Source organism: Ixodes scapularis, unplaced genomic scaffold (genome assembly GCF_016920785.2).
Source record: "Ixodes scapularis isolate PalLabHiFi unplaced genomic scaffold, ASM1692078v2 PGA_scaffold12__126_contigs__length_90152505, whole genome shotgun sequence".
NCBI classification, from domain to species: domain Eukaryota; kingdom Metazoa; phylum Arthropoda; class Arachnida; order Ixodida; family Ixodidae; genus Ixodes; species Ixodes scapularis.
This window is the reverse complement of record NW_024609838.1, coordinates 17,692,369-17,705,374: the sequence shown is the minus strand read 5'-3', so window position 1 is coordinate 17,705,374 and position 13,006 is coordinate 17,692,369. Positions and strand designations below refer to the sequence as shown.

At 48.0% G+C, this 13,006-nt stretch overlaps 1 protein-coding gene across 2 annotated transcripts in view; it reads right to left on the bottom strand.

Moving 5' to 3' along the window:
- The window catches only part of LOC8029193 (rapamycin-insensitive companion of mTOR), a 52,270-nt gene that overhangs the window by 16,041 nt on the left and 23,223 nt on the right, over positions 1 to 13,006 (bottom strand). For both annotated transcript variants that reach the window (XM_029983566.4, XM_029983567.4), the window contains exons 15-22: positions 12,723 to 12,821; positions 12,309 to 12,491; positions 12,157 to 12,216; positions 10,509 to 10,784; positions 7,847 to 8,011; positions 6,769 to 6,924; positions 4,559 to 4,668; positions 679 to 2,130 (exon numbers count right to left, since the gene is read on the bottom strand). In XM_029983566.4, coding sequence (XP_029839426.2) covers positions 679 to 2,130; positions 4,559 to 4,668; positions 6,769 to 6,924; positions 7,847 to 8,011; positions 10,509 to 10,784; positions 12,157 to 12,216; positions 12,309 to 12,491; positions 12,723 to 12,821 — 2,501 coding nt within the window. The remainder of the gene's footprint in view (positions 1 to 678; positions 2,131 to 4,558; positions 4,669 to 6,768; positions 6,925 to 7,846; positions 8,012 to 10,508; positions 10,785 to 12,156; positions 12,217 to 12,308; positions 12,492 to 12,722; positions 12,822 to 13,006) is intronic.

Sequence of the window (13,006 nt, the reverse complement as noted above, 5' to 3'; positions counted from 1 at the left end):
CAAAATTCACAATGAGTTGAAAATATGTTATATCAAACGTAACAATTTGGCGTATGCTTATCAAATTTAGTGTGAGGGCGTATAATTAATTTCTAAAAGTGAAAAACTCAAAATTAAAAAAGTTATTTAAAAAAAAAATTTTTATCCCCTTAACCTGCAACTATCGTAATATCCCCAGAGATGCCCCACTCCCGAAAGATAGACCACCCCTATTTTTGGTGCGATTTGCTATTTTTTACAGGAACACCAAAAGATAGCCCACTTCCAGTAATTGCAGGACACTGGCCAATGGTGACCTCGGCAAAACCGGTGTAACTTAACAGCGGTGGGAGATATCCGAACGTTGCTGACTGGGAAGGACAGTCGTTTTTGGTTCATCGCCCCTTCCTGTGATCACAAGTTTCAAAGGCCACGAAATCTAAAACTATACTTTTTTTTTCAACTTTTTTTTATGGCACACCGAAAGTTAGCTTACCCTTTATTTTCATCCGATTTGCTATTGATTTTAGGTGGGCTATCTCCTGGGATGTTAAGGCACACCGTGCCCGTCCCACGATTCTAGAAAGTGATGCAGCCGAAGTGACATGATGTCTGCGCGTCAAGGCAGACGCTGAGCGCAACGAGCACTGCAGGTGTCCCGCGGCCGCCCGTGCAAAGAGACACCGGAGAGAAACTCACATGTAAAACCCGCTCCGCTCCAGACTCCGTCCCGCCAGCGTCGCCAGCAGCGCGTCCTCTTCCGCGCCGTCGCAGCCCAGCGAGCAGACTCGCCGCCTCCGCCGCAGCGACGAGGCCTCCCGCAGCGCCCGCAGCGTCGCGTACCCCGCCGCGTCCCGCGCGCTCGTGTACATCGTGACAGGTAGGTCGGGCGACGTGGGACTCGCCGACATGCTGCCCCTCGACAACGACCCGCTCCCCCCCGGAAACCCCCGGGGCCTGCGGGGAGCCGACTCGCTCCGGTGCCCGCCTAGCGTGCTCAGCGAGGTCGAACTCGCGATGGGACTCAGTGTCTGCACCGCCCGTGGCCCCACCTCGTCACACGAACTGACGCCGCTCGTCGTCGAGTCGGTGCAACTGTCTGACCGGCTCTTGCCGGTCCCCGTCGTCTGCGAGCTCTCATTGCTGTCGCTGCGCTCGCCCTTCGGACCGGTCGTCGCGCTCGCGGCGCCTTTTGCGTCGCTCAGTACGGCGGCGGAACAGACTTCAAGCGCGCTCGCGCTCTTCTCGCCGAGCGATGTAGACTCCGTGCCCGAGTCGCGGCTCCCGCCGAACGAACCGGACCTGTCCTTTGCGGTGCACGGAATGGCAAGCAGACGCGAGCGCTCTGTTGGGGCGGGCGCCGCGGAGTCGTGCGTCGTTGGCTCGCCGGGCCGACAGTCAGAGGACGAGCGCGGCCTCCGCGAAGAGGCCACCACCGCATCCACGCGCGGTGATAGGGTCGCGTTTCGCGGAAGCGTCTGTGCCTGGCGGATGTTCGGCCCGGCCCCTACCGCCCTGCTCTGCTGCGTCACGAAATTGAGGGTCCGACGGGACGGCGTGTCCGCAAGCGGAGACTCGACGCCCTCGAACGAGGAGGCTGTCGACGTTCCGCGGAAACGGCGGTGCAGGGCACTCGCGGAGAGGAGCTCGCTCCACTGGCTGCCCGTGCTGCTCACGGACCACGCGTGGGGACGACCCCTCGGAGAGTTGGTCGGCGACGGAACCGCCAGACCGGCGAGTGCATCCGCCGCGATCGGCCACGCCTCGTGGTGGCGGTGTTGGACCGACTCCCAGCCGAGCGACGCGAGCGCCTCGACCGCTTCCGCCGTCGTCGCCAGCAGGCACAGCACGTAGAAGCAGGTCCCGCGGATTGAGTAGACGGGAGCGTCCTGCGCCATTTTGACAATGGCGGGAAGGACGTCCGCTTCCGAGACGAGGGCAAAGCCCTCAGGTGACGTTCCGACGTGTCCAACGGTCCACAGGGAGGCCTTCAGGCGGAGCAGCGACTCGAGGCTGGTCATGTCCCCGAGGAGGACAGTCTCCCAATGCTGCCGGAGCGATCCGTGCTGCTGCAGGTAGGACAGGCCTTGCAGGTGTTGCACGAGCTGTCCGTACAGGTGCACCGGCGCAAACACATCCTGGACTTTTAGCCTGCACGAGAAGATGCGTGAAATAAATGTGTGACCGACGCAGTGTACGAACCGCTAGAGAAGTATGGAACACTAGTGCAAACTGTCTTTGTGGAGCGAAACCTCCTGCCACCTGCTGACATGATCTTTGGCAGGAAAATAGGCTAGCTGGTGACAGAAGAAGAGAATAAAGACTTCTTGTTCTACATGTCATCCGGATTTACTGTAGTGTTTTGTTCTTCCTCTGCCAACCAAAACCGTCTTCACCGCAATGTCTTCATGGAGTCTCTTGATATGTGTACTTGCAACATTTATTCCTGCCTCCTCTCCAGTGAAAACTGGTAGTGTTGCACCAATATTCGAAATTTCAAATAGTAGTTTCGAATGCTCGGCAGGAAGTGTACTCAACAAGGCTAACCCGTTACGGTCAATACTTTTAAAAATATAAATATTGCAGTTCATTTTGAAGTGAATATCGAATGCTATATAATTCGAAACTACCGTTCGAAATTTCTAATAGTACACCATGTGATATTTGCTTCAAAATGAACTGCGATATTTATATTTTTCAAAGTATTCACCGCAGCAGGTTAGCCCCGTTGAGTGCACTTCTTACCGAGCACAGGTGCACTGAGGAGAAGCAAACACCCGCGGAAGCGAGCTCTGCGGTCGTTGTTCCTTGGCAACGCAACCATGCTCGGTATGAAGTGTGCAGAACGGGGTAACCCGCTGCAATCAACCCTTGGAAAAGTATGAACATTGCAAATTTATGTTTTGGGAGAAAAGCACACTTTCAAAGCGGGATGGTGCACGCGTGCACCTGACGTATTTAAAAAGAAATGGAAAAAATGAAATGAATGAGAAAGAAAAAAGAAGAAATGCTTGATTGGCCCTGCGCGCAGCAATATTGGGCAAAGATGTCCTCACAACCTGTGTTCATCATTTGCGATTCATTTTTTAATTTTTTTTATTCGAGATTGAAAAAAGAATAAAGAATCCGTCGTCTACTTGCCATCCCAAGGTATCAAATTTTCTGAGGTCACCGTCGACAAATATAGTTAAATTAAAATTAGCTAAACAAATTGACAGTGAAGCTTGGGAACAACCTTCACAAGTTTAGCCGGGTTTTTGTTTAAGCATGGTGCAACAGTAACACAAGGCTTTGAAAAACTATTGGATATGAGATTCTAAAATATTTGGCCAAAACCGGTACCGTATTTACTCGCAGAATGAACGCACTTTTTTTTCCGAAAAATCGATGCAAAGTTAAAGGGGGCGTTCATTACACGAAGTAAAATTTTTGCGTCCGTATTTACTCGGCCTAATGAACCTAATGAACCGATCTTTTATCCTGAAAAATCGAAGTAACTTTTTATCTCTTTCCGCGCGGCGCCGACCTCGTAACCAAACTAAGCTGTGCAAAAAAAAAGACAACTCCTCTTTGTTTTCCTTTTCTCTTAGTTCCTTGGTTGTTTTTTTTTTTTTTTGCCGGCTTTGGCAAGCTTTGTTTGCTTAGGCGTTGCTTAGGCGAGGGCTCTCCGCTTAACTTTCTTATCTCCTTGCGCGGGGCTCGCGACGCACGACCCTCCGTAACCAACTGCGCTGTGCAAAAAAAAAAAAGGACAGAAAAAAAAAAGCTTCTCTTTTGCTTTTGTTTTTTTTTCTCAGTTCGGTTCTTTTTCTCTTTTCCGCCTTTCGCAAGCTGTTTTGTTTGCTTAGTGGGATTCTCCACTCCTCTTTCTTACCACCTTGCGCGCGGCGCGCGACCCCCCCCCCCCCCCCCCCCCCGTAACCAAACTGCGCTGTGAAAAAAAAAAAGCAAGCTTTTTGTTTTTGTTTTTCTTAGTTCGGTGGGTCTTTTTTTTTTTTCTTTTTGCCGCCTTTCGCAAGCTGTTTCGTTTGCTTAGGGCGTTTCTCCGCTTCTCTTTCTTACCTCCTTACGCGCGAACCCTAAAGTGCAGAGTGCAATGTGCAAAAAAAGAAAAGAAAGAAATAAAGCTCTTCATGTTTTTTTTTTTTGCTTCCGTTGGCTCTTTGCGAATTTTTTAACGCCTTTTGCAAGGCGTTTTGTTCGCCCACTCTGCGCATGCATTCGCGACCTCGCTGCACCAGGACAGAAAAGTGCGTTCATTTCGTGCGCGTGGGGGAGGGGGTCATAATTTTGAGGTCGGAGTTGGGGGTGCGTTTATTACGCGAGTGAAAAAAAAAGTCAAAATTTTGAGAGCCGACTTGGGGGGTGCGTTCATTACGCGAGTGCGTTCATTGTGCGAGTAAATACGGTATTCACTTTGAATTTGCTTCGAACTCAAAATCCACTATTCACACATGGCTAAAAACTGGTAAAAACAACCGGCCGATCTGGGAAATCGTTGTAACACTCGCAGGTCCACATGTCGCAATGTTGGATCCTTCACTCCGACAGTCCGATCAAAGCCGACCTCTGGACTTGCCTGGTGTTGCTGCTCCGCCGTCCGTATGTCCCGTCCTCCCCGCGCTGATGCCACGTGACCGCCTGATTGATGACGTCCTCCACTATCTTCACGTACCTCAAGTGGTTCACCTGCATGACAGCAGAATGCCAATAAGGCATCAGTAAAGCATTGCTCATTGTACACAACACAACCTTCATAAACCTTCTGGTGGTCCAATTGTCAGCCTTGCAACCTGCTTCGCACCAGCAACATCGACGAAAAACGTATGGGGTGGATCTCGAGTGCGTTGCCCCTTTGAAGGGACCGCAGAAATAGGTTTCTAAATGGGTTACAGGATAATTCTGCACGAAGGTGTAATGAGATGGTACACATTTTAAAATAATATCAAAGGACAAGTTCACCTTAGTAAAGGAACGAAAAATGACCTATTTACTATGGCCTAAATTACGTCAAACCACCTATTGACAGGGTGGGCCACTGTGGTGCTTATTTCGGCAACATGAAGTATAAGTTTTTAGAGTGCAGCTCTTAGGGCCCCGTTTCCGGCTTGAGCGGCGTCTGTGTAACCGCGCGGTGCATTATCGGTAAATTTCCCCGCTAAATCTAGCGCAAAAATTCTTTTGGGGGGTCACGTGACCCCCCAAGGTCAGATGACCCCCCCCCCCCCCCCCGCCCCGAGAACAGATAACCCTCAGTACCCTTCCCTCCTCCTCCTCCTCAAGAGCTGTGCTCCAATTCGGTGTTACAGGGAGTTGTAAACGGCTTTTTGACATAATAATGGAACACTTTAGAATAATTCGCGCTAAGTTTTGTGCCCCGCAAGGACCCGACTTTTTTTTAAAAACTGCCTGAGCGGCATCATGCAGCAGACGACACGGCGACGTCACACCATTCACGTGACCCGCTCCGGCCAACCCGAAAAGCCCATCTCCGCTGCGAGCAAAAATCGTCTGCTTCAAACGCCATTGCCTTGGAAATTGCCTTCTCAAAATTTGCACACGCATCCAATATTATTAAAACTTTGATAAAGTGTTTATTTTTCCTCTTCCTTCTACCCGTTTCTTTCTTTTTTGTTATAAACTTCATAATGACTAACAATGCTGTTCGGTGATTTAGAAAAAGGCTCGGCTGGAAGTACATTCACAATAAAAAAAACATTCCTTTTTTTTTTACTTGAACAAATTTATTTTTGTACTTTCACCCTTTAGGCACCTTTTGTAGCAAATCGTAGGATGATATGCAAACAAACCGATTTATGCGGTCCGTTAAAGAAGCCACCACACCACCCAGCCCACCCTATAGAAAAATTACACAAGCTCTGTCACGCCGACAAAAAAACTGTGTGCGGAGAATGAGTTGCAAAGGAGATGGGCACGTGCTGCATGTGTCTGACATCACACAACTTCAGGTCACGTTACTCTGACATCCCAATATCATGCAACATGAGGATGGTACGTGACACCGCAACATGATGTCCCCATGGGCACCATGGGCTTATTGTAAAATCCCGTAAGGTCGGCCACTCAAAATGAAGAGATAAATGGTAAAAAACATTAGGTAGGCAGACTATTTCAAGGGGCACCCGCTACAAACCACTTAACACAGGAACTGATAACGCAGACCACAGACACTGCAAATTAGAGTTTTAGAATGCGATAAACACGTGGGAATCCGCTACGAACTTTACGGGAAAGGATACCGCAGACTGCGGATGCAGCAGATTCGTGTTTCACAGTGCAATAAACACGCAGAAACCGGCCAAACTTGCGTGCAATAAGAATCAATATTGCGCGAGCTAATCACGGACAAAAAACGCGGAAATTCGCTAAGAACTCGCAAGTCATGGGAACCGATATTACGCGCACAGATTGCAAACAAACACGTGAAAACCCGCTGTAAGTCTGCTTATCAAACATACCGATACACACAGATCACGAGGTTGGTGTATAATTCCTGTCGGACATTACGTGATGCCCGAATAGGGGAGTGGCGATGTTTAGGAAGTTTTATTTTAGGGATATTTAACGAGAAAACAGGATGGAAAATCTCTCGAGGGAGGGTGCCCTTAGGGACTTTTACGGTATATACTTTATATACGACTTTGCGTAAAATGTAATGCTGGAATCTGATGCTGGAACGTAACACAGAAATACATTTTTTTCTCGTGAATTCGGCCGACGACAAAACATAGTCTGCGTTAAAGGATCTGAAGAGAGTGAGTGAGGCACCTCGTCCCACTTGCTGAGCTCGCTCTCCAGGACGTTGGCTTCGAGGAGGTATTTGAAGCCGCTGGGCAGCGAGAGGAAGCGGATCTGCAGGAGCAGGCCTCTGTCGCCCAAGCACAGCAAGGCCGGCCGAAGTGCTATCAGGGCCTCCAAGTTTTCCTGGTCACAAAGAACAACCGAAACACCCAAGCTCAGCGTCTACAGTGTTGGTGGTTCTCCGCCGACTATGAATAATTATGCTTCTATATGCTTAATTTCACTAATTATGATTTAATTATGAGCAATTCTTCTATAAGCCTTGGATTGCTTGTGTATTGAAAGTTATGGACTGTCTCTGCTTTATGTTGCCTTGGGTTGGTGTAACTCTTTCTTGTTACATTCGAACGTGACACTTTTCGCATGAAATCCAGCCTATAGATACATTGTGCGTTGAAATGCTTTACTTAGGGGCATGGACGATTGAAAGAATTTCACAACACGTAGAACCCATGGAAGTCCTTTGGGAAACCAAGTCTGAAAGCATTCTCCTAAAAGAGAACGCATCATTTGGTTTCGAAAAGCATTCTTTTTTTTTTGTACGCTAAATTCTAGTTTACAGAAAAAGCCCGCGTCGCTTCCAGGTGTGCACAGACAAATCGGGCCGTCCCTCCACAGCATTTAACAGCACGGTTGTAGCGTGGTTTCAACTACAGTCACTGTATGTTACCGGAGTATCGCATTCGAGAGCGGCCGCTGTTACTGTTCAATTTTGGCTTTGATCGGCCATTTCGGTGCCGAAATGTATACATTGGAATGGGTTTCAGGGCTGCAAACCTCTGTCTCCCAAGCGGACGTGCCACAATTGACCACCGAAGTTGGGACGTGCCCAGGTCAGGACGCGCTACTTAAGATCACTGGTGATACTCGGTTGTACGAAAACAACATCAATTGTGCCACAAAACCTTCAAAGCTAAATTTTTTGCAAAACATGACGCTGTCGTCACACCGTACCAATCTCCAATAAAAGTTCCCACAAAACAAAAAGAGCTTTCCCGTCTGTTCTTACGCAAAGCACACTAGACGCCCTCGACTTCCGACATACCCTCAGGTCGCAGGCTTCGTCGAGGATGTCCGAGGCCGCGAGCGAGACAGCCCTGCTCTTGTCGTAGAGCTGCGTCACCAGCAGCTCCATGGCCCACTTGCGGAAGTCCAGTAGCTCCAGCCTCAGGAGGACGCGCAGGTAGTTGGTCGCGTACAGACGGGCCGTCTGCAACCGAGCGAGGGAGCGCAGTTTACCCACGCTGCATGGGAACCCGGCATCTGGCACCCTACGTCAAGTGTGCGTCCCAGTGTAGCAACAAAATCTATTGGAGGAGTTACAAACAAGCGAGCATGGTTTCAGAATGCTGCAGAAACCAAAATACAAAGGAATCTCGTTAATTCAAACTCGCGGATAATTCAAAACTAACATGCAGGTCCCGTTTTATTGTTTCTAGGAAGGAGACTGCCGGTAGTTCAAACTTCGCATTATTCAAACAAAGTTTCGGTCCCCCTCGGGTTCAAACTAACAAGATTCCACTGCAAAAAGAAAAGAAATCATAATTCTTTTTAGCAAGTCAAATTTTAACTTTTAAGGGGTTCATAATAAAAAAAAAATTCTGTATTTTTTTTACATTTAAATAAATTTAATTTATTTCATTTGAATGCAGTTATGTCATTGCCGGTCAGAAATCGAAGGGACGAGGGCGCACCAGGGAGGGGACGCGTCACCAAAGTTCTACCGAGCGCTTGAGATATAAAGCAGGTCTCGGCCTACGCTACCTTAGAATAATTAACTAATTAATTCTCCAATTCAGATTAAAAAAGTCTGAGCAGCTAGGGCAAAAGATTACAAAATTGACTTCCAACTGGGCCCTAGCATCTGGCTACAGCACTTAGCAGAAAAAAAGAAAAAGAAACAAGAAAAAAATGAAAGCTGTTTACAACTCCTTGTAACGCCGAATTAGAGCACAGCTCTTGAGGAGGAGGAGGGAAGGGTACTGAGGGGAGGGGGTCATATGACCTCAGGGGGGGGGGGGGTCACGTGACCTGGGGATCATTTCCCTGCTAGATTTAGAGGGGAAATTTTTCCGCTAGATTTAGCGGGGAAATTTTTCCACTATATTTAGCGTGGAATTTTTTTGCTAAATTTAGCGGGGAAATTTACCCACAATACACCGCGCGGTTACACCAACGGTGACGGCGACGTCGCTCAAGCCGGAAACGGGCACCTAAGAGCTGCGCTCTAAAACATATCACATATCACTCACAAACATAAACAGGACATACATTTTGAATAATGCGCATAGACCAACAAGTTGAGCTACCAACTGCAGATCATGATACATTGGTAATATATTGCTGAAGGTTCTTCTTTTTTTTTTTTAAATGTCTCAAATGAGGTGGTAGTTTGAGCTGATTCAGCTGTGATGGTGTGTCTGTTCAGTAGATCCAGAATGAGATATGAAAGTTGCAGCAAACCATATATTGTACAAACTTTACTTTTATGCAATGACTGCACCCTAGATTGTAGATTCCTAGTGTTTTAGGATAGATGTTGAAAAGAAAAGGGATTGATTCTGCCCATGCTTTAAAAACAATGACTGATAACTTAAGGCAGGGGACATTTGGGCAAGCTGGTAGGAGCTCATAGTGGAAAACAGCGTGACTGGGACAAGGACAAGGACGAGAAATAGACTGGACAAGCACTGGCTACAGTCCGTCGCAACTCAAGAAAATAGTGCGAGGGAAAGGAAGGCCAGGGAGGAGGAAGCAGACGAAATGCTGGAGAAGAGAGGGGGAAACCACCTCCTCTCTTTAGCATTCCATCTCTTTCCTCCCAGGCCTTACTTTCCCTTGCCCTACCCTTTTGAGTTGTAACAGACTATAGCAACTGAAATCTTATTAGAACACAAACAAGAAATTGATGCTGATGCTCATGCAGGCACTGGCACGGCATGATCTTCAAACACTTCTTTCTTTGAATCTTGTTAGAAAAGAAACACAAAATTGACGTTGATGCTCGCGAGCACCGGCATCAATTTCGTGTTTCTTTTCTACGGTAATACCAATATTTCAGCTGCTATTTCATTTCATTTCACTACTATAAGGATTAAGATTTGTTCAATAGTTAATATTCAGTACTAAGAGTGGCACTGAATGCTGATAGTACCTTTGAAGGTTTCCAGTAAACCTAACGAACTTCTTTTGCAAGATAAATATAACTTGTTTGTATTAGTTTGTATTGTCGTCTCTCATATCATTATGCAATACCGTAGGCGTGACTGGGTAAATGCACAGCATGGTTGAATGTCGTAACCTGTTTAGGATACCTATTGCTCTAGACATGAAGCGTCTCAGGTTCTCAATATGTGCAGTCCAGCTAAGGGTTTCTTCGGAGAAACACACCAAGAAACCTATCAGTTTTAACATGCTCGATTTTTTATCCTTAAATATAGATACTATTTAAATCATTCAAGGTAGGTTCATTTTTTGGTTTAAACAGTACAAATTTTGTTTTTCTTACATTTGATTACAGGCTTTGATTATTCTAGGTGATGTCACCTCAGCTCATTTTGCCATGGCAACTAATTAATAATGATGTCCACGGCCCTTCCCAGCCTATGCACGGGCCTCAGCGAGGAGAGCGATGCAACCTCACTGCAGACGCGTGCATCTTGTTCCTCGGCCGTTTGAACGCCGCAAGAGACGGACGGGAACCGTACCTCGGAGGTGGCGGTGAGCACCTTGGTGAGCAGGGTCCTGGCAAAGCCCGGCTTGGTGTAGTCCAGGCAGGAGACCACCAGCTTCATGTAGATGTCCTGCGAGCTCATGCTGACCAGGCTCACCAGGTGCTGGTAGACACCCAGCTTCTCCAGGCAGCGGGTGCCCTTGCTCGAGCTCGACAGCCGCCCGAGGAACAGGAAGTAGCCGTGGGCCACCGTCGAGGCCACCCGGGTCGGGCTCAGCACCGCCGCCAGGACCACCACTTCCCCTTCGACCTGGAGGGAGCGCAGAGTTCTCTTTCTCACACCGTCCCACATAAATGAAGGTTTATTATGCGGAACCCAGTCACATAGAGGTTTCTACGAAGTACTAGAAAATGGTTTCACGTGAACCGACGTGGTATTGGGAAATGGTCCCACATAGACCTATGTAGAACTAGAAAATGGTCCCACATAAACCTATGCGGGACCATTCTCCAGTTTCCCATACCATAAAATCCCAAGCAAGTGCTCACAGAAAATTTTGAGATAATCGTGTAAAAGTGGGGCATGGGAACTCCTTAGGTAAGCATTGTGTAAAGATATGTCCTTTGTGCGTTTTCCGAATGTTACAGAAGTGAGGGGTGGGTGATTATTGAGGAATGGACGGATGCTCGGTATTTTACGGTGGGTTTATGTGAGGCTGTTCTTCAGTCCTACATATGCTTATGTAGAACTATCCTCCAGTTCCACACAGGTTTATGTGGAAAGCAGTCACTCAAAGGTTTACTGAGACAGTTCTGCAGACCCAAATAAATTTATGTGGCACAGTTCTCGTCCCACATCGGTTTATGTCCGACCATCAACCAATTCTCCAGTCCCACAGTGGTTTAAATGGGATTGTACTCTCGTTTCAGATAGGTTTATGCAAGACCTTTTTCCAGTCCTAGATAAACCTATGTGGGACATTTTTTTTAGTCCCAAACCGGTTTATACGGGGCTGTTCTTTACTCCTAAGCAAGTTTATGTGGGAGAATTATCCAGTCCCGCATGCATTTATGTGCAACCCGGCTACAACTTCTCCCTTAACCCAAAACACAGGTAGACACTGCTATGCGTGGCATCTACAACACCATCTATGTTCAGACTAGACTACAAGTCTATGAGGAACAATGCACGGACCCGCAGAGCACAGGGCCGCACAGGTATGTACAGGTTCATGCATGACCATAAGGGCATATTCCAGATTGAAGCAATGCCAGATGCAAACTGAATGGTAGGAGGGGAACAGGTCAACCTGGCTTTTCCTAACACCTTACATTTGTGAAGTAACTTTACATGTTACAGTTCTGGTCGGCCTCTCTGAGATTTGTTTTCTAGATCTACTGACGCACGAAAAACAATGCACTGTCCCTTCCATTGCTCTGTCTTCCCAAAAGAAACAGGTGCTGCATTCACACATAAATCAACACATCTGTACCTTGTTTATCGAGTCATGTCTCATACTGCCAGATACCGTTTGGTGATCAAAACCGTAGCAAGATTGCATGAAAGAGTAAGAAAAATCGACCCACTGACTGCCTTCGCCGAGCAATTGCTAACAATAGCAGCATCAAATGCCTTCAGCATTGTGAATCTTGCCCAAATCCAACGATCTGCCCTCACTAACCTCGTGGAGGCAGTTGCAGAGGTCGATCAGAAAGTCCTCAATGTAGTCGTTGGCCTTGCTCTGTCACAAAAAAACGAAAGAGGAATGTGTGGTCGCTCCCATCCAAGTTTGTCTTGTGGTTTCAGTCGTCTCATTGAAACGAAGCACCTTACCTCATCTGCTTCGAGGAGGAACTCAAAGAACTGGCAGCCAACGATGACGATCTGGCGAGAGCCCTCGCGCTTGGCCTCGATGAGCGAGAACTGCTTGCTGCTCGGCTTGAAGAAGAGCAGCAGCCGCTTGACGAAGTTTCGCAGTGTCGCGTCGCCTAGGCTCTTCAGAGACTCCCCGGGCCACTGGACACAGGGCATGCCACGTCAACTGTAAGTTGCACTTTGATGCCCAGAGTTTTGCAGTCCACCACGACCGCCATGGCAAAAGCTTTCCGCAACTACTCCCCATCGAATGTTTCAGGCCATGGCGGTCAACGGAGGCGTGAATGTTACGAAAGTTTGAACTTAAACGCAGGCTTCAAAGTCGAAAAGCTACCAGATGTTGTCAACAGAAGTGCCCCTTTGACGGCTCACCTTCAGGACGGAGCTAATGAGGTCCCAGTCCCAGGAGGTGTACTCCTTTGACAAGACCAGCGTGTCCTTGATAGTGTGCAGCACCGCCTCATCCGAATCCTGCGAGAAAAGCTCCACGGTCTCGAGACGTCCACAGGGCAGCCGGCAAGGGCAAGGATGCGTCGACCGAGTTTCGTACCGTCATCGGCTCGGGATTGTGAAAGGGGCGAACAGACGGCTACTGGCGTTCTCTGCTCACAAACAGCCGTCTGCCCTCAAATAGTCAAAATTTATGATGGGCCGAA